The sequence below is a fragment of the Amblyomma americanum genome, chromosome 9, assembly GCF_052857255.1.
Source record: "Amblyomma americanum isolate KBUSLIRL-KWMA chromosome 9, ASM5285725v1, whole genome shotgun sequence".
In the NCBI taxonomy this organism is placed as follows: Eukaryota; Metazoa; Arthropoda; class Arachnida; order Ixodida; family Ixodidae; genus Amblyomma; species Amblyomma americanum.
This window is the reverse complement of record NC_135505.1, coordinates 16,443,032-16,464,466: the sequence shown is the minus strand read 5'-3', so window position 1 is coordinate 16,464,466 and position 21,435 is coordinate 16,443,032. Positions and strand designations below refer to the sequence as shown.

The 21,435-nt window shown below is 47.7% G+C and overlaps 1 protein-coding gene across 1 annotated transcript in view; it reads right to left on the bottom strand.

Annotated features, from left to right (window-relative positions):
• The window catches only part of LOC144104185 (bestrophin-4-like), a 156,671-nt gene that overhangs the window by 89,556 nt on the left and 45,680 nt on the right, over positions 1 to 21,435 (bottom strand). Inside the window, exon 3 of the mRNA XM_077637051.1 lies at positions 3,669 to 3,779. Coding sequence (XP_077493177.1) covers positions 3,669 to 3,779 — 111 coding nt within the window. The remainder of the gene's footprint in view (positions 1 to 3,668; positions 3,780 to 21,435) is intronic.

The window sequence follows — 21,435 nt, the reverse complement described above, 5'->3', positions numbered from 1 at the left end:
ATCACCACGGTTTCCTGGCAAGAAGCAAGGTTTGACTCATCTTGGTTGTCTGGATCCTGTGAAAATGGTGCCAACCTCGGTCGTTCATATTTCTGAGCAACAGACGCTAACCGAGCCCTGTCCTGTTCCTGAGTCAGCAACGTCTATGCTACTCGGCCGGGCCCCTGCACAGAGCTGCAGGTGTCCGGTCGGCCACGCCCGATTTCTACTACTGATGATCAACAGGTGCCAAACCTCCCCGATGAGCCTCCTTCTACTGACGAGCGCCAGGAAACAACACTCCAAGAACAAACTCACTTGTTTCCTGTTAGTTTGCCTTCAAATAATCATGTTCCCACAGTCACGATATTGTTTTTCCCTCTCTCTCTTGTGCGATGTTGTTGCATCCAGATGTTAACGTGGAGTGGTAGAGGGCGGGTCTCGCGAGTGACCCGGGGGACGTACTTCGCGACTGGTGAGTTTGAGACAGGCGTGCAGGTCTTCCGACGTTGGCACTTGGAAAGGCTTTCCTCAAAATTACTTATTTATTACAATATTTACAACTTATTTACATATGCCGACAGATTTCGGCCTCTCCACTTTAACTAAAAAAAAGACAAAACTCCAACACTCTCGCGACTCCGGACCACCGTCGGCCACCACACGGCCAACCCGCCCGGCCGCCGCTCAAGCAACTCGCTTCTCCAACTCTGCGACCCCGGGACCACCACCGGCCGCACACGACCGATCTGTCCGGCTGCCACCAACCAACCTCTCGCGCTCTCCTTAGCGCGCACCCATCTCCTTGTCCTCCCGCCAAAACTACACCCTCAGCCAATAGGTGACTTTCCCGCCACATTTCGGACGCAACATATCACAACACAAAAGAAAAGCACACAATATAAAACACACGCCTTGCAACACAAAAGAAAAGCACAAAATATCGAACACACGGCTCGCTGCAAGCTGCCGTGGCTAACTAGGAAAATGCCACAACGAGCGGAGAGAAACCATTTACGACACATGCGTCCTGTTAGCCGCTCTGGCCTAGGGTGCCCGGGTGCCCGCTCGCCTCCGGCGCTGGCCCATCGAGCAAGCTGCTGTGGCTAACTAGAAACATGCCACAACGAGCGGAAGAAAAACCATTTACGACACATGCGTCCTGTTAGCCGCTCTGGCCTAGGGTGCCCGCTCGCCTCCGGCGCTGGCCCATCGAGCAAGCGGCCGTGGCTAACTAGAAACATGCCACAACGAGCGGAGAGAAACCCTTTACGACACATGCGTCTGATCGGACCATTCCCCCTCGCTTAGGCCGAGGCTCCCGACACTCGCGCGCGACGCCGCCCTGAGAGCCTCTCCCTTTTGTCGGCGCGTTCCCCTGCTCCCCTTCGGCGGCCCTCCTCACGCCTTACCACGACGTACGCCAGCTGCGTCGTGACACCTCCCCTCTTCTTCTCCATTCTTCCCCCCCCCCCCCCATTTTTTTTTGCCAGTTCGAAACAAAAAAACAAGCTTTCCCCCTAGGCTGGCTCAGGATGCCACACCTCTCTCCAGTGCGAGAATGCACTAAATCTTCCCCTCGAGATTCACCCCGAAAAAGAATACAGGCATGCAAGTACATGAACGCAAGGTACACTGCTACACACCACACTGTACGCCACAGGATCGCATATTTAAAGTGAAGGCAGAGTAAACAAGAAGCATGCATGAAAATAAACAAAAAAAATCAACAACAGTCCACCGAGGCGAGCCTCGAACATCGCTGCTCTCATGCTCCGTGCTCAGGGGTTGCCCCCCTGAGAAGAAAAGGGTAGCGGCCTTGCCATACATCCGCTCATTGTCACACAGTCCTGTGAAGATTGCTCGAAGGTGAAAATAAAGGTTTTTCTTTCAGCACCCCATAAACTGGGCAGGCATTTTAGGCTCCTGAACCCATCGTAGGCTGTCACACACGGCATACCAACAGGTATGTTGATTGCATGGATGGTATCATCTACAAGATACTATTGCCATGTGGCCACTCCTACGTTGGCCAGAGCGGACGATGTGTAAATGATCGACTGCGTGAATGTACGAAGGATGCATCACACTCTTGCTATTCAGTGTCGTGAGTGTGATTTCGAGACTTTGCTCCTGATTTTGAGAGATGTATTATTGTTGACAGCCATCCTACTCAGATCACGAGAGAGATAGTTGAGGTGCTGGAGATAGACAGGAATGGCGGTGACCATGTAAACGCGCCTTCAGTTGCTCTCTCGCAAAAGGAGATTAGGTATCTGCGTCCCAACCGCCTGATTGACTGTTTGACTGTAAGCTATTTTTTCCTTATTTTTCATTGCCTTTCCTTCCCCTCTTTTAATCATTTTCAATAATTTCGACCAATATTAGGAATAAAAATTCATTTGGAAGTTAGCCCCTGTTTGCGTCTTTTCTCCTCTTCGTCCTTGGCGTTGTCTGCGCGCACTGTTGTCAAGAACAAAGCAGTTTGCAGCTCTGTGAGGACTGCGGCGATCTGAGCCAGTTGAGGTGTTGAATGCTACAGGCGATGTTAGCCTTGCTTTATCTGCCGGCAATTGCTCCACCGTAGCGTCCCTTCGATATTAACAATGTCCTAAAGCCTGTCGCATCTACCCCGCTATGCGCACAGCGCATCAGAATCTGAGCGAATCAGAATGGCTCGCGCTGTAAAAGGTTTTCCTCCGTGCACCTCACCCCGCGACTGGTGGCTCCATCCCTGGGAAGGAAAGAGCACTAGTGCCCAGTTATTGCGCGCAGGAGAATCGGCCGACACTTGGCCGACACCGTGTTTATGAATAGCGGCGTTCCACTTCGCAGTATAGGCCTCCGCAGTGCTGCGTTCGTGTGAACTTTCTCTGCTATTTTAACCTGCGAATGAAACGCTCGCTGTACTTTGGAAACACCATCCTCAACTATTTTTCAATTATCCCAGTAATTGCTTTAAAAATAGTAACAATACTGCTCAAATACTTGAATAATTATTTCTTGTCTTCCTTGACCGTGGCTGGACGAGAGAGCGATACCTTTCACAGTCCTGCCGACAAGTATAGTATGACTCTTTCAGACGTCACGAAGCCACCATGGCCGCAGCCAGTCAGCGGCGTTGCTCCGGCGGGTCACGAAGCTCCGGCCCCCGGGGAATTCCCGCGCGAGTCTGCGCTTAGACCATCGGAGGAGCCCGACCCTCCAGTGTGCCGAAAGCGATGATACGAGAAAGAATGGCGCGAAAACACCGAAATTCAAAAGTTGGCTACCGATAACCCAGCTTCTAAAAGCGCCTTAAAAAACTTTGCTGCAGGACATTCGTGGAGCGACGTACATTACAATTCCAGGCGCATCGAAACTTTATTGCGGGCCCCTTTCAAAGCCCCTTTAAAAATAACTACGGGGGGGGGGATGACATTAACGTTCTGTAATGCCGCGGCCCCTGACGGTAGTACAGTATACTGAGGCAATTTATGCTGCACACGTAGCGCACACAGAGGTTAATGAATGCATCAAGGTAAAGATCGGCAGGGAACGCTCTCAGGGATTGAGGCATTTACTGCACTCGTAAAAGCTGCACTCTTCCAGGCGCGACACACAACCTTGTCCGCCCTCTGTCACGCGCAAAGCACGGGCTGTTCCCAAAATTTTTCAGCGACTAAATGGAAAACAAATGGAAGGCTCACAGTTTGCCATCCTCGCTGAGTGCGAACCGGTAGAGCAAGTTGAGCGTGTAGTAGGCGAGTAGGTAGACGCACAGGTCGGGCCACACCAGCTTGTAGATGCTGCCTCGCCACCTGCGCAGTTTGCGGCAGAACACCTTTCAATGGCGAGCTTCTGCCGCGGCGAATGCCCGAAGCATCGCCGAAACCACACAAAAAAAAAAATAGTAGTGGCCACAGATGTGGCAATACGGCATAGTTGGCACTCTGTTCTGGATTCGACAGCTGGGGCCAGATTACGCAACTGTGACAAATTCTGTCCCAAGTTATTGACAGTGACGTCAAAATGACGACACAATAAGACGTCATCAAGTGACGCAACTAGGAATCAGCCAATTACAGCAGGGCGGTGCCCCGAGAGCATTCAAGGGACCATCTGCTTAACTTGTAAAAAGAAATAAGTAATAAGCAACGATGGAAATAACTAATATTTTATTTTGTCAAAACATGGTTTAAAGTTCGGAAATTCTAAGCAAAATAAAAAGCGTTCGAAGTTGTGCTATTAAATTGACTGGTGGGTAACTTTCGGTGCCGCGGGGGTGTGCTGACGGCAGTAAAAAGGCCGCTTTGCACGGAAGCAGCTGTTTCACGCCGTGTTATTGTTTTGTTGTTTTTTTTTTGCGCGGCGTCTGGAATCGAGCTACTGTGCGGTTGACCTAAGTGCGCAGAAAAATTTCAACGAATGCAGTGAAGGCTACGTGCCTGCCAAGCGAACTTGCAAGGAGCGCTTGGTACGAAATCGTCGAAGACAACTTGGTGAAATCTGTGTTGTTCGGCTCTTCCGGTCGATGACAAAAATGCAAAAGGTGAGGTGTTGCAGCATGTGATGTGTGGTTGTTTGTTTCTTTCCCCTTGGCAAACAGCAGACGACCACGAAGTGCCATTTGCGGGGAAAAATAAAGTGTTTTGCCAGCATAAGCGTGTCTTATTTATATGTAGCTGTGTGTCACAGAGGTGGCGATGGAACCCACCCCTTCTGCGCACTAACTTTACAAATTGCCTCCAATACCCGCTGTGCGCATTTGCTCACCGCCAGTTGTGCAATGCCGACGTGCGCCTCGCTACCAACGGCAGCCTGAAAGCCGCCCGTGGCAAAGAACCGCAGTGCAAACAGCACCTGCCGCCGCACCGACAGCGCACTCGCACGCAAACCTCGCAATTCATCGGCGAGTTCGTCACATAGCCACTCCACCGTCTGCTTGTCCAGTCGAAAAAGGCGTCGAAACAGCTCGTCTGGCAAGTCAAATGCGTCTTCGTGCGCCCTCCTTCGCCGTTGCTCGCGCCAGCGCAGCCTCCTCAAGCCCCAACTCGATGAACACTTCCGAAGTGTACGTACTACGTACACGCGAAGCGCCTACGCGCCTAGCGGCGCTATAGTGCCTAGAAATATACTGGCTAGTGTGCGCAGCGCGCGCGTTTCTAACGGGAGGGCGAGGCCCCCGCCGCGATGACTGCGCGGAGAGGCCGCAAGGGGCGCTGCCGGTCGGTCGAGCGGGTGCGCCTGTCGTCGGCTGTCGCGCCAATGCCGCAGCCTCGCGCGATTGCTTAGGGCGTGTGAAATCAATGTTTGACAGGCATTATTTCTTAGATTGTGAAGCTGGAAGACGCTAAACGTGAGCAAAAACGTCCTGAGATGTTAAAGGCTAAGAGGTAATGCAAAGAGAGGACGTGTTTTGTTCCGTTCTGTCGGAGCGGTTGTCGGTCTAACGAAGAAAAGGTGTCTGTTCACTGCACCGGCAGACCCAGCACGGCTTGCTGAATGGGAAAATAAGATCAAGAGGGCAGACAGAATGCTGACACCGAAGGCTGTCGTGTGCGAAAAATATCTTGAGAACGAATGTATCGAAAGATCTTTTAAGATTACGGTGAACAGCGTCATGAACGAACCCGCCCGAGAGAAGCCACGCCTGAAGCCCGATGCTGTCCCCACAGTATTTGAAAATTACCCGGCTCATCGTGTGCCTAAAAGGACGGTGAAAAGGAAGGTGCGAAACATTTGCGACCAAGGACCGGCACCTAAACAACGGAAGCGAAATGTCGAGCTGGTGGATCCCGAGTTGTGTTCTGCAGTCGACGGCGATGATACGTGGGTTAATTGGCTCTCATTGCGTCTCTCGTGGAGGCGCATCGGAGGAACTCCAGAAGCCTTCCGATTCCGAGCATACAGACATTGCTACAGGACCGGTGTGTGATAGTCAAGCGAAACTGCCGATTAAAAATTCCTAGAAATTTTTTTTTACATTACCTAGACGCATGGCAGCGGCATACAGAACCAGCTGGGGGCGGATTTCTTACTGAAAACATCGCTTGTTGACTAAGGGTTACGATAAGAAGTACATTAGACTTGCTATCTTACCTTAGCTCCACTGTATAGGATACAACCACTTCTTCACATCGCGTTTGAGTCAGGACAAACTGTAAAACGTTTTCGGCATTATAAGCCAGTCATCCGGTTGTAACGACCACCCTACCGTGTCAAAGTTTCTGGTGACTGTTAACTTAATCCCGTTTTATAACCTGGAAAAACCACTGAGAGGTACGAACTGCTCACCAGATGTTATCAAAGCACTCTTGAGTGAAGCACCTGTATCACAGTCTAGCACCAAGGCAGCGCCACTTTTGAACATTATTGATGATTTATTTGACTATGGAAATGTTGATGAAGTCGAGCAGGCAATAGATAGTGCTCTGTTCAGAAAGGACCATGCCGGGTACGTAGAAAGGAAAAGTAACGCTGCCTTGATCTACTATGCTGCTGGATATGTGGCGAGGAAGACAATCGGAAAAAACGCATGCCCGCAGTGTGCATCTTGCCTTTGTGTGACACCAAATGACGCAAACATGGATGAGAGTTCTCACTTCCCGGCTTATTTTGGCAACGCTGGGCTTGTTTACCCTAGTTCCGCCCTGTCCACTGCAGTCAAGCTAATCGAGGGCGAATTCACCGCCTTCTTCAGCAGAAATGTTCTTCATGAAGAGAGTTTGCTAGATATCGCCAAGTGCTTACGTTCATTCTCACTGTCGCAGCTTGGCTGCTCTAGCCATGAGAAGGAAAATGTGTCCGAAGTGGTCAAGTTTTGCCTTGTTAGTGTTCAGATTTTTTGTTAAGGACCTGAACAAGGAAAGAGAAGCTCAAAGGCAGCAACAAAAACTCCTTAAGTTGCGCCACTGCCAGTAGCGTGAAGTATGAATAATTCTACTTTGTCGTCTTTATGTAGCCCTTGATTTGTTATATAATACAGTACACTGTTGTGTGAATAAATTACGTACTTCACGTTTCATGTGTGCAGTAAATGGAGGCGACCAGATTTTTGTTTTCATATTTTTATGTTTTCAGATATCCGTAGATCTCATGCACGTAATTACCACTGGCTCGACTAGATCCGACAGAGTGCTTAAACAGTGGTATAAAATACAACTTTTTAGAAGCTTGTTTATTCTGGATGGAAATGAGAAACAGGTTAAATTGCTGGCATGCTTTGGGCGTGTCAGTCTTTACGTGCGGCATCGAGCTTCTGTTCTCATTATCTAGCTATCTGGTAAGTGGGCTAGTTGAATTATAAGGAAGCTGTTGAGATCAGTGGAGTTATTATAAATCGTGGTCGTAATATTCTGGGTTAGGCTCTTCATGAGAAAGAAATAAGAAAATGATTGTTTTTAATGTTCTGCATTGTGAAGCACAGCTGTTCCAAGATTTTTAACGGAAATATTATTACCTTAACGTATGTCACTATAGTAGTTTTTTTAAAGCAATGCAAGTTTTGTGCATTTCTTAAATGCTCTGATTGGGGAAGTTTATATTAAGTTCATTATTCGCCTTCAACAAAATCAGCCCTTTAAAGTCATTTCCAAATATCAGCGTGTATTTTAAATTAATCGAGGGTGGCGCTTTAAATTTCACTGTCATAATGTTCTCGATTTCAACGTCTTAAATTCCAGTGCAATGAACATATCGCACGTTCCTTCAGCTACTGTGCAGTTTATTGCTTAACCTTAATGTCATTCTTTATTTTCACTTCAGTATGGTCAAATGCAGGCTATGTGGTAAGGGGTTTAAGAATTTCTGAAATAATTTCGGTCTCGAGAGCTTAGTAAATAAAAAAAACGGTTGCATGGTTAGTATCGTGTTTTTTGCGGGCGAAAGCAAACTGCTAGAATACATCAACAAATTGATCTATATTTGGTACTGCAAAATGTGCGCACTGTGAACGAGCTCGCGTAGTTCTTATATTAAGAAATTTTTTTTAAAAGACCGCTCTAAATACAAAAAAAAAAGTTTGCTTCGAGCTCCTCCGAGCGCGCGCATCGCGGCGCGAATTCAACGCAGATGCACCCACCCGCACAACAGCGCACGAAGCGGGCGCCGCCGGAAATCGTCGACATCGGGACCTTCGCCTAGCCCGCGCTTGCCACACTAGCCAGTATATTTAAGGCACTATAGCGGCGCGCCGCGACGGACGTCGAAAGCGGTGCGAATCTCCATGGCCAGTTGCTGGCGCGCGCTTGTGCTCGCGTACAGTGAGCTAGAATACTATCCTAGTGGCGCGAACGGAAAGGCGCGGGCGTGTCGTTTGGCGTAGAAACCACCAGGTGGCGCCACTGTAACTTTTTCTAGCGGCGTCGTCGCTGGAGCTTGTGTGTGTTTCTCCGAATCGTTGTTCCGGTGTGGTGCATTAATACGCCTGTAGTTCATAAATATGCATGCCATTTGCTTCAACTAGCTTCAAAGTAACCTCATAAGCACCTTTTTCCCCCTGCCGTGCCCCTTTGAGCATTGAACGTGCGCCGGGCAATGAGAGAGGCTCACGGATTTGCCGGTGGATGTTAGTTGTCTAGGTGCATCTTTTGCCAGGCTGATATTGTTTATCTGCGATTATAGTTTGGTGCCATGGGGTATAACGTCCTAAAGCAACTCAGGCGATTAGGGACGCCGTAGTGGAGGGCTCTGGATATTTCGTCCACCCGGGTTCTTTAACGTGCACTGACATCGCACAGTACACGGGCCTCTAGCATATCGCCTCCATCAAAATGCGATCGGCGCGGCCGTGATCGAAAAGGTGTCTTTTGAGCCAGCATGCGAGCACAATAACCACTGAGCCACCGCGGCGACTTAATTATAGAGAACTACACCCCTCATTCATCTGTGCGCGCGCCTAGGCGCACGTAGCTACGTGTGATCTAGTCTTACGGAAATCAGTTTTTTCCTGAGACGGTTAAGCGGCCTCAGAAACGCATTTTGTTCAGAAAATTTTACCCATGACTGAAAATATTTCCAACCTAATTTTCGGAAAATTTTAATTGCAGTGTATGCATGACATAAGCCAGGTTGATAAATAATACACGGGAGGCGAGCATTATACTTTTATTGGCAAGTGTGGACATGTAAAAGAAAAACTGAAGCAAATATTGGTTTGTTGGCAGGCACATTATTGACGTAACCAGCCTAAATTAGGTTACATAGAAATTTCATCCGTGGAAACAAGGCTGGGCTTGCAGCTGCCCTAACAGGGTGCTTCGCAAATCTAAGCGCATCGACTCATATTCAGGTACTTAAGCTTGGCATTTCCGGTTGTTGCTGCTATTGATGCTTTTCATAAAAAAGTGAGGGCGGGTTTTTGTGTAAAAAGCAGTGAGCTCTGCTGCAACATTCTCACAGTGGTCTGAAAAGCCAATTAAGTCGAAGCTCTGTTTTTGCCTTAACCACATCTACAATATCGATGATACTGTCTGCATGTATTTCCAGGAGGCTAAATCATGTTGTGAAAGCATTTTCTAGGTCAGCTACAAATTTGTACAGGGCGGCAGCGGGATACAGAAGACCACCGTTGTCTTTCATGCGAGTGAACTGGCTAGGTTTAAGTTCCCAGCCGCCTCTTTGGTCAACAAAAGCAAATTGAGGCAGCTTTCACAGCCCGTCTTCAGGACACATTTCCTGGCCACATAACCAGCTATATAAAATATTAGCTGGCTGTCACTTGATGCCACAGTGCAAGTGGAATGGTCTGGGGGTAATTTCGGGAGCACTCCATTTGCTGCCTCTATGTTGCCTGCATCGAGCAGTTTATCAACAAGTTCCTGCCTGCCACTATGGGAGCTAAATTTGCTGGCCAGCATCTGCATCCAAAGGGGAACAGCACGGATTTATTGTGAAGAATTTCAAGTTTGGTGTCTCTTCGTATCGATGTTGTTGCGAAGAGCACGCTGGCGTCACTGTCGCAATTTATCCGGCATCAGGTCTTTGAGGGAAGCTTCACTCCTCGAGGCATGCTAACTGTGAAGGGCTCACTCTCGGTGGGGCCTGCAGCTTCATTTAGAGCGTTCAGCTCGGAAATCAAAACATCGGTTACAAGCTGACGAAGCGCTTCCTGCGCGACATCTGCGCTTTTATTCGGTGCGTCCTGTCGCTTGCTGTTGCTGGCCTTCTTTCTGGCCTCTGTTTAACTCTTCGGACAGAAAGGTAAGACGGACAGTCAGGCAGGAGGGTAGGCACCGCACCATGTGCCAGTGACGGCTTCCCACGGGGAAGTCGCACTTCGGAGCCATTTATCATGTGTATGTAGTCCCGCAATATGCACTCGGGCTCAAAGTGGCGCTCACAGACCGCTGAGGACCCAGTGAAAGGTTTGTCATCTCTTCGCAGATTGCGCTCCCACTTCTTCCTAAGTTCGTCGTCCGTGGGAGCGGCGAACAAAGACGCCTTAGGAGCTCCTGGATAACCGCTCCGACAGCCCGGAGCAAAGCAATGGGAGTCCGTCTTCCTTTTCGGCATCGTGCCTCTCTGTAGTGCCTTTATAGCACGAACTTCACTCACGCAAGCCGATTTTCTCCAGATCACTCAGAGTTTACAGCTCGAGGAGCCATGCCGAAACGTAGAACGCAGACAAAACACTTCGTTTCAGCCAGTTCAGCGCCCGGAGAGCCGTTCCGAATGTGACAAGCCCGGCAGCGGCAGCGCGGGGCTAGTAAAAGGCGCAATAGCAATAGCGCCCCTTGCGGCGTAGAGAGGCGTTTTGCCTCAGCTGCTACGCTGCCGCGCGCCTCCGTTCGCGCCACTACATAGGAATTCTAGTTCACTATATGCTCGCGTACATATCGTGTATCGCTATAGAGGCTATAAGTTTTGACTAGTGTCGTGAGCAGGCGCCCTCGCCAGCCGCCGCGCCTAAGCCTGTTTCGATGCTAGTGTAGGTGGCGCTGTTCGCGGCAGGCGAGTTAGGCGAGCAGAGAAGCCGATGCCGCCGCCGCAGCTCCTCGTGTCGCTCGTCGAGTGAAAGCGCGTCTTTCTGGTGCGCTTCCGCTTCGCTAATCTGCGTCTGCATTGTGACCACGATATTGTTTACTGTGTTAATCGAAGCGCATTTCCATCTTTCCAGCATTAGCCCAGGAAATCAAGTGCGAGGTTCAACATCCCGTGGACAAAACAAGGAACCTTCATTTCATTTCTGATTTTCCTAACATCGTAAAATGTATAAGGAATGCATTTACTTTTAAGAGAGTCCAGATCCTAGGTGGTAATACATACGTCCGCGTTATCAAAGAAGCGTGGAAGTTTGACAAAGACGCGCTTACATTGAAAGTCATGCCGCATTTAACTTTATCCCATTTGCAGCCGAATGCATTTGACAAAATGCGTGTCTACCTTGCCTTCCAGCTGTTAAGTGATGAGGTTATGAAAGGACTTTTTTTTTTACAAGGATAAGCTAGACAAAATTTTCCGTACAACTGAGCCAACAGAACGATTTGTGAAGCTCATGGAACGCTTGATATTTGTCATGACATCAAGGGTGCTCTCCAAAGGGCTTCGCCCAGAGTCAGCAAGTGCGAGATTTCTAGAAGAATTTCTAACCTTCTTGAATGAATGGGAACGGTATGCCGTTCAGCACGGCGGTGGATTTCTCAGTGCAGGGACTGCTTTCGGACTTAGTGACGCTGAAAAGCACACTGTCACTTGTGAATTATGTGACGTCATCACTAAATTACAATTATCTCCTGACAGCCAATTTGAGCCAAGACAAATTAAAGAATTTATTTGGAATTGTAAGACAATCATTTGGCTGCAATGACCACCCCTCTCCAGAGCAGTTTTTGCTTATAGTAATAACCTTGCCTTCTACAATAATTGGCAAAGCCGCCAAAGAACGGAAATTCACCAGCTGAGGTTGTAATTTTTCTTCTGCAGCCCTGTGATGCAAGGAAAGAAAAGGCGGCACAGATAGCAAGCCTAATTGATGATCTGTTGGACGAGGGAAACCTGGCACATGCTTCAGCAGTGCTGCAAGAGCAGGACAGCATGTTTGACCATAAGGGCTGCGTAGAAAAGAAAAGCAACAGCCGACTCATTTTCTATGCCGTAGCTACGTTGTCAGGAAATCACTGAAAAGATTCCCATGCCCCGCATGTGCATCTGCCTTGGCTATTTAATTTGCCCCTACAGGCTGATAAAAATGAGATCTAGATTGGTGTACGCTCCAAAGCGCATTGAAGTGCTAGTAACTAAACTAGAAAATGCATTCACTGCCTTTTTCAACAGAAACGAGCTGCATGCTGGGAGCATGATGTCGTTTTTACATTTTCTACAAGGGCATGAACTCCAAGAAGTCGGCTGCACGAGCACTCCCGCGGTCTTACAAGGGATGTGATTAAGTGTTATGTTTGACGAGGTTGCATTTTTTTACTAAAGCAATGAGCAAAGATAAGGCGTCCAATCGCGAGAAGCAAAATTAAAATTGCTCAAACTGAGGCGATGCAGGTGAAACTGCATCAGTGAAATGTTCCTGTAAATAAACATTGCGTTAATGTGTTCTGTTCCCTTATTTATGTGATTACATTAATGTATTCGGGGCTGTAACGACCATCCGTGAATGGTGCCTTCCACACGTGAGGCCGTAATTTCGCTCATTCGTTATATACAAGACGCGCTCAATCTCTTGGATGACGAGCCTTTCTTGTTTCTACCCATGTCGTGTTGTGCTCGTTCATTTCCCTTCGTCAGTGTCTTGTTGCGCACGTTTTCCTTGTTCCTTTTCCCGCGAAAATGTTTTAACCAAAGCATAAACAAGCAAAAATATAAGCGCTCGCGGCTTCAACAGTCTGTGCCCACCTGGAGCAGTAGCTTCGAAAGTGGTTTGCTGAGAATATCGCTGCTGACCGACGCCGCATGCACCGCAGAACATATGGACACTCGTATTATATTTTGTGCTTTGGCAAGACGAATATCGCAGCCGTTACAGCGAGATGTGCGCAGCGAAATGCGTTTCCCGGCAATGCTGCCGAGCCTCGCGCACAACACACCTGCTAGCTGCAGCGCCATCTGTGAGCCGTCATTGCAAATTATTTCCTCTTCGCTGGCGCGTTCACGACACTAGTCAAACCTTCTAGCCGCTATAGTGTCCTAGAAGGGGGTAGTGGGTTCAGCAGCCGGCGCGCCCCATGCATTGCGGCGAGGCCGTGAGTGCGGACAGGACCCGGATGTTAGCGGCGGCGCTGTAGTCGCGTGGGCTGGCTGTTGGTGGTGCCCATGTGCTGCCTCTCGCACGTTTGTTCACGCATGGTTTGCGGCTTCGGCTGCTCTCCGTTTTTTCAGCGCATCATTTTAGTTTGCTTCGCCGGCTGCCTTCTTCATTCGTGAAACGTAGGAATGGTGAATCGTCAACAGCAACGACATTGCTTTGCTCCCGGGTGTCAAACCGGCTACAAGTGGACTAGAGGAAAGCAGCCGTCGTTTACCGTGCCGAAAGATGAGGAAAGACGCCGAATTTGCCAGTACATCATGACATCCAGATTGAGCCAGGATCCAATGGAAAATTTATTTGGCATAATCAGGCAATCCTGCGGGTCCAACGACCACCCAACCCCCACACAGTTTCTAATTGTCGTCAACAGCTTGTCCTTTTGCAATCTTACCAAGACAGTGCGCTCAGGAAATGCTGACCTTAATAGAGGTAGTGGAGAAATAAGTTATCTCCGATGCGTGCGTGCGATGCTCCTGCTAAAGAAGACAGGGTTGCTGCAATCGACCAGCTCATCGAGAAAGGCAACCTAGCTTCATCCGAGCGCATGCTTCAGAGTATTTTTGCTGAGCACAGAGAGTATGTAGAGCAAAAGAGCGACGACCGGCTTATACATTATATGGCAGGGTATGTTGCCCGAAAGTTTCTTAAACGTTATGACTGCAAGCACTGCAAAGCATTTCTGTTGGAAAGCTCCAATAAGGAAGGCAGAAATTCTGAGTTCACAGTGATATGTGACAAGGGAGAGTTGTTGTATCCTGCGCAAGAACTTTTCCGGGCAGTGAAGAAGTTAGAGAACATATTCCCTGTTTTCTTCAGTCGCAATAACTCTGCAGTGACAGCATAGTAGATTTAATGCTGTTTGTGAAGGCAAATTTTCGTTATGCCTTAGGTTGCAGCCAGCAGGCAGATGCGCTCACAACAGGTTTGACGAAGTTCTATGTGCTGACAAGGCTGCACTTTTATGTAAAAGGGCAGAACCAATCGCAACAGGAACGGCGGAAAAAGAAATTCTTCACGAAGATAAGCGTTGTCTATAGTGCCTCTCTCGTAGCAGCCGTAAGAAGTGCCTTGAAAAAGAGGTGGCTGCCCGTTTATTGTACCAATAAACTTGTTTGCTACCATTAGTTCCCCTACTTTCTTTTTTACACGTTTATTACGAAATTTCGGGCATTGCAGGAACCGCCGGCGCGTCGGCCGTGACCGCCTACTAATGGCATCACCGTAGCAGGAATTATCTCTGTAGATTTCATTGAATGTGTACTTAGGAAAATAAAAGCTGAACTTGATGAAATAAAGCCTCGTCCATTTGGGATCTCTCTGTTCAGGATGCGTAAGTACGCGTGCCGCAATTGTTTAGCTAACTTTAACAGTGAATGTGATTGCGTCTGGACGTGCATCGAAAATTTTTATGGAAAATTAAGAGATTTGCTCAACCACAATTTTACTTCTGCCCTGTTTTTGAGGTCTGCGTTCAGAAATGCAACCGGATCGTCGTACGGCGGCTCTGTCTCTGCACTCGTCGGGTCGGCTTTATCAATTCGCACAAACTTATGGCATGTCCGCCTTTCCATCTTTTCCGGGCTCTTTGACTTGAGAGTTAGGTTTTAAGAAAAATGCATTGGAGCTGCAGGCGTCCGATTTTCGGTGTTACACCAGATGCACACAGCTTTCTCGGCGCCGCGAATGCAGCGCGTATCGCGGGTATGTCGCGGGTTCTTTACAGCCAGTGCTCCGGTGGCGCCATCTCACGCTGTCGACGTGAGATGCCGCACCCGCGGGCTCTCCCTGAACCCACTACCCCCTTCTAGAACACTGGCTGCGTTCCAATACTCTAGACGTCTAACAAGACGTCTAGTGTGACGTCTAGGAAGCAGTCTACATGTCCATGTATTGGAACTTGTCTAATGCTCACGCCGCCTCGCGGCATAATAATGTAACTAAAGCTTATGAACAGTTGTACTACTATTTTTCACAAACTGAGCAATAACGATAATTAAAAACGTGTTTTCAACAAGTTTACACATTTCTTCTGCAATGACTTTGCGCGTAAACCGGACTGGTGGATGTGCCTATCGGTCAGTCTACTTGTAGCAGACGGGACCGCTCTCCGAAGACGACGCTAAAGAGATATGCGATTATTCTTTTATTATTGATGCTAAATTGTACATGCTCCTCGAACGTGCACGTCCAGACGGTCCTGTAAACATAAGAAAGAGTACGAAAGACTGTAATCAATATGCGCGAAATGCGATACGGCTAATATACACTACAAAAGGAAAACACATACGTGACATTAAAACTGCTCTCTGCCGTACGTGGCACTCGGAGACAGCGAGAGACCTAAATACAGCAGCGATCTTTAATCCTGCAAAGACTACAATCAATTCGCAACATGCCGGTGTATTTGTTCTGAGAGTGTAGAGATAAAAAGGAATGCACGCGAAAGAGTTGATGCAACTAATACAGCAACAGAAGAACACATTTGTTAACCGTCACGCCAGCCGTCTTAACGCCCGTCGAGGAAACCAACGACAGCGACGAGTATTCTCTAAAATCAAGGTGCTAATTAAGATCCGGCATCTGACGATGCCGGATCACGTAAACAGACCTAGAGCGTCCGCTGCTGTAGCAAAGCTCTCAACTGCACGATTTTCTACTGCGTTATTCATTGCTAGGAATCGCACGTCCACGAAGATTAATTAGCCACTAGTTTGCGTACCAAATAACATAATGGAATGACTCACATTTTTCCTTTCCTATACTCCGTGTACCGTCCGACGCCCGCAAGAGCACGACTCGCTCATCCGCGTACATCAGCTCCGCCATCTTTAGACAGCAAGTTAGCCTGCATCGATGTGGACTTCGGCTACTTCGGCGAAGCAGTCTTATGAGACTGCTTCGCCGAGAAATGGAACGCGTCCCAAGAAGGCGGCTGTCCGGCTAGACGTCTAAGTAGCCGTCTACTTGGGACTATTGGAACGCAGCCGCTCGCGCTGCCGTATCGTTGCTAGACTGCATAGGCTAAAATCGGCCAAAACTTTTTGACTGCCACTTGAAGCGTTTATCATTTTAAAGCGGCAGGAGGAGTAAATCCATTTATAAACTGAATTGTAGTTTGCACAATCGGTTTCTGTGCAAACACGCACGCATCTCCTTGCAGTTTTCTTCGGTGTTTAGCGTAATCTGCAGCACCATCGACGTAGCATCGCTTGGATCCCGGTTCAGCTCGTCGGTATTGCGCTCCTCTCCAAGCATCATTATTTGCAATAATGCCAGCGGTGTGTGCACGAAGACGAGCTTTACTGCTTGTCATTAGAACAGCACTTCTGTTCATTGTGAGGAGGAGGCAGGAGCGTCGCCAGCGGAGAAGGCACCGCTGGTGGGTTCGGCCCGTGTTCGTGGCGCGCAGGCAAGAAGGCCTATATCACACTGCGGTAAGTATCTTCGTTTCCTCTTTAAAGGCACACTGAGGAGAACTCTATTAATTTTTTTTGTTAGCAAAATCTGACAGTTCGCCATTTCATGGCTTTGTTGCCGCTTGTCCGGGCGCGAAAGATGCATTTATTTCATAGAAATTTGGATTCGAAGTTGAAAAATTTTTTCCTGCCCCTCTGATTCAAACTCAGGGAACTCTTATGACGCCACGGCAACTCTTATGACGTCACAAAACGGAGTGACGTGAATAGTGACGTGAACGCAGACTCCGTGATTTCTGACGGCTAGCGGTGCTGTGCGCAACCTTCCTTTGCAAGCCTCAGAGATTCGTGACTTCCATGAAGTAAGGAAAATTCCTCCATGGTGGCGCCTCTTGTCCAAGGAAGTCACCACGCTTGTACTTGCGAGATTGGCCTGTGGTGGCGATACCTGTATTTTGGTTCTTGCTATTTTCTACATTACAAGAGCTTTGTTTTCAGGAAGAGTGGCGTTTTTGTGATCAGGAGCTGCTATTCTATGGATACAAGCCAACTTCAATTTCTCCTCAGTGTCCCTTTAAGTGTAAAAGGTCCGTGTAGAGTATTGAAAAGACATTTAGCGCAACAGTTCGGCGGCCTAGTGGTTAACACATCCGACCCCTATGCCGTAGGCGCGCAGTTCAGTCGCCAGTGCCGCCGGGTACCCGCTGATACACTGGGTACAGAGGTACAGAGATCCTTTCCCCCTGGTCTGGTGGTCGGCTTCTCTGCATTAATATGCTTGGAAAATGTGCCTTTGACTGCACTTTGTGCAAAGAAGAATGCTTTGTCCCCTGGGGCTATATCATCAATGGTTTGATTGCGCCTACACAGTGCAGTCACTTATAGGTCCCGTAACGACAGCGGACGTGATCTAGCTAACAAGTTAAAGCCACGCAACTGAAAATATTGCTACATATTGTGGTGCTGTGCAGTGGTACGTGCGGACGGAATTCTAGCAGCAGGTACATTGTCGGCTGTGCACTGCGAAAAAGAAAAGTTCGGCGCTGTTGTAGCTGTGTCCAAAATGAGCAGCAACTGCCACTCTGTGACAACGAACCCAAACTGAAACAAGCATAACTGCTTGGAGTTGAGGTGTAATGGTTAAGAAAAAAAGCCAGCTACCAATACGGCATCATACATGTTTTAATGTTCTGTAGTGGTGTCCACACATACTGTTAACATAGGAAGTGACATTCAACAGCGGGAGCGGGTGGGAGGGATTAGCACCAAAAAGAAATGGAGGCTTTGATACAGATGGAACTGCAGTGCCAGTAATTGCTCTAATATATATATATATATATATATATATGCGTGTGTACTCTTGAAAGCGTTGAGTTCCCCTCGGAGACCAACTATCATCCACCGTTGGAGATGTGAAGCAACTCGGATGAAGTACGCTCCAAAGTTCTTCGTTGCCAACAGAGATCACATAAAAAAGGCAAAGGAGTTTCACGGCAGTGTATTCGAACATTGGCAACTGGCGAACAAGCGCGGTCTTCGAAAGTTGGGGCTCCTCTCGGTGGTCGCCGGGGCACATCACTATTGCAAAACAGTGTCAGGAGAACCAAGGGGCATGAAAAATTGGCTGCTTCTGCACTGCTCGTGCAGAAGTGTAGTGCCTGTATTGCAGAGATGCAACTTTGAAATAATAAAGCTAGTGAGGCAGAAGGGCAGCACTGACACTGACAAGATGCAGCTTTGAAAATGACTTCAATACCTCATCTAGCATAAATAATATGCACATGCCGTCAGGTCGTCGGGCCACAACTTTCACTTGTGCAATCAATGTCCCTTCTTGTAGTGAAGCATTCAAGAAGTAAGCTTCTCTCCAATCAGAAGAAACGTAGCATTTCAAGGCCCTTTGGACTTTAATAGCATCGTGATATCTCCATTGTGCGACTGAGACGAAAATCTTTGACCCTGAATACTTTTCACAGACGCTGTACACAACAAGGCTGCTTCATTCAGTCACAGAAACCACCCACAATAGTTGTGCTGTAATAGCGCATCACAGTGTATTGCAGTCATGCTGTCTGGTTTTTGCTTGTTGGCATAGCAAACCACATATTTCCCCTCTACAGATGCGTCACATGTGTGAAGGTGACCATTAACTTTTCCGAAAGTTTTTCCGGATGACTCCAGTGCTGTTTGACAAAGTGCCGAGATTTGTTTTGCCAGACCTCACACGGCAGCATGTTGTGAGAGAGCCCTTGGAGCCAGGCGAGCGACTGGCAATAGCATTGAGGTTTGTAAAGCTTGAGTTCTACATTCTGAGAAGAAGCATTTCGACACATAGTTGTGTGATAGCTTGGCGAAATGGACATGCTACCCTTTAAGCCGTGTAATGGTCCTCTCAAAAAATAAAAATGAAAGGGCGAGAGAGACCGGAGCAGCTGTTGCTTACAGAGCTGAAACCAATCAAGGCAAACGAAACAGTGCTAAATGCTCAAAAACATATCCTGAAAAATGCGAAGAAAAATAAAAAAGCCAGATAAAAGCAATAAGTCACAACTGGAGAAACCCGAACAAAAAAAATGGTTAAAACGTGGCAAAAAGAGTAGGGAACCCCTAGCAATGCAGGTGCACGGCACAGGAACGCCGGGTTGTAGCACCCGAGGACCTAAAAAGAAAAGAAAGCAAGCAAATGCAGCCAAGGACGGTCCGAATTTGACGAAAGTGAACTGAAAAGGAACAAAATAAAGCTAGTGAAGAGTGTCACTACAGATAAACGGTAAGATAACAGAAGCAGTGCAGAAGAACAAATGAGACACGGGCAAAATTTGAATGCATGGAGGTGCTAAACCTGTAATCTAGCATTGCTAGAATCTAGGAGCTTCACATCATGAAATGACTTTCCCTGCCATACCTCTACAAAAGGTGCATATGAAATTGAGACGCTGGTAGAATAATCGAAAGTACATGAAAAATGGAGGCGAAAGGCGAGGTTACTTCATGTGTTGATCCTTCTGCTGTTTTCTAGCTATCTGGCTTCAGGGAAAGATATTTGCAATGTTGCTCTTGCATTTCGCGTGGGCATCGAGACAGCACGGTGGTGCATTCACGAAACATATCGGGCCATTTGGGAACGACTGAAAGATCATTTCATGCAGGTGAGGTAGGCCTTTGCAATATTCTACCACTCTGCTATGAGAGTTGGCGCTGGTTGTCTCTCAGAGGTGTACCCTTTCATGTGGCAGTTTTTCATGTTGTAAGCTTATAGCGGCTTTTCAACAGGCTTCATAGTCCCCTTGGGATCTTTAGGATTCGTCGTGAAGTAGTGCCCTTGCACTGAAAGGACCTTAACAGGGGAAATATTGTCAAAAAAATCGTATTCCACATGTCTGTCATTGGATGTTGGCTTTTGGTCATGTAACATTTTGCAAGGTTGCCGCTGTCTATCTCACTCAAAGTGCTGCTGACTGCTTCCAGACACCTACAAATGTGCAGTGGGAAGGAATTGCCAGGGATTTTGCCCTGCGATGGCAGTTTCCGAACTGCTTGGGAGTGGTTGACGGCAAGCACGTGGCCAACGTCTGCTCTCCAAACCCCGGGAGCAAGTTCTACAACTACAAGGTAAAATTGTGCATGTTCTGTACACTACTTCCATTTAGATATGTTATGAAATGTCTTGTCTAAATGAACTGGCACTGACTACATGATTCTTGTAAACACATTTGGAGCAACACATAATTGGACAAATCATACTGAGCTCCTTATACTCCATTTCATACACAGCAGGCAACGCTGCCAAAGCTAGCATGTCTGTTCGCACAGGCTGTCCATGCCCTAAATGTAGTTCACATTCAGTGAACATTACAGTAAAGCTAGAGAGCCCAAACACTTGAGTGCCCAACAGCATGTAATATGGTTTCGTGGCAGACGCACTATTTCCATAGGCTTCACAGCATTGCCTGCTATTTGTGAAATGGCATACAGTAACCGAGTGTCTCTTGTGTGCAAAGTTGTTAACATGGCAAACAGGGGAACCAACTAAACTATTCTCGCATGTCTCTTATAACAGTGTCTCTTATAATGAGATTTTACTGTACCATGCTGTATAGCATGCAGTCATGCCTGGTCATTGTCACACAACATTTCAGACTAGGTGTGCTGACACCTGTGCTAATTGTCTGTGCTATGATTTTCACTTCAGGGCACATAGTCTGTTGTGCTCATGGATGTCGTCGACAGTGAATGCAAGTATATCTTTGTGGATGTCGGTGCTGAAGGCTGGCTTAGTGATGGTGGCACACTGAAAAAAAAGTGACTTCGGGTGTGACCTTAGCGAGGGACGCCTGGACATTCCAATAATTGGAAGACTGCCTGGGACGCAAGAGACTACGCCCTTCGCTTTCGTGGGCGACGAAGCCTTCCAGCTTCGAGTTGATTTTATGCGCCTTATCCATCTAGGCAGCTAGACAATCAGAAGAGGATCTTCAACTACCGGTTAAGCAGAGCACGGTATCATGTGGCATTATTTAATCACGGTTGCCAAGTTGTCAGTGCAAGAAGGCGGTAGAACACAGGCTTAATTCAAAACGGAGATTATGAAAATAACTGCAACAAATGTTGGAATCATACTGACATTGAATTAATGCAAGCTTTGTCAATAAACTTTATATTCATAACACAGAAATGTCAGCTTGAATAAATGGAAAGCTCAAAGCAAGCAGGTCTGGACAAATTGAATTCCATTGTATCTGCATCCCCATGCATGTGTTCGTTAATAAATGCACTGGATATGCCACAACCTTTGTTCGTTGA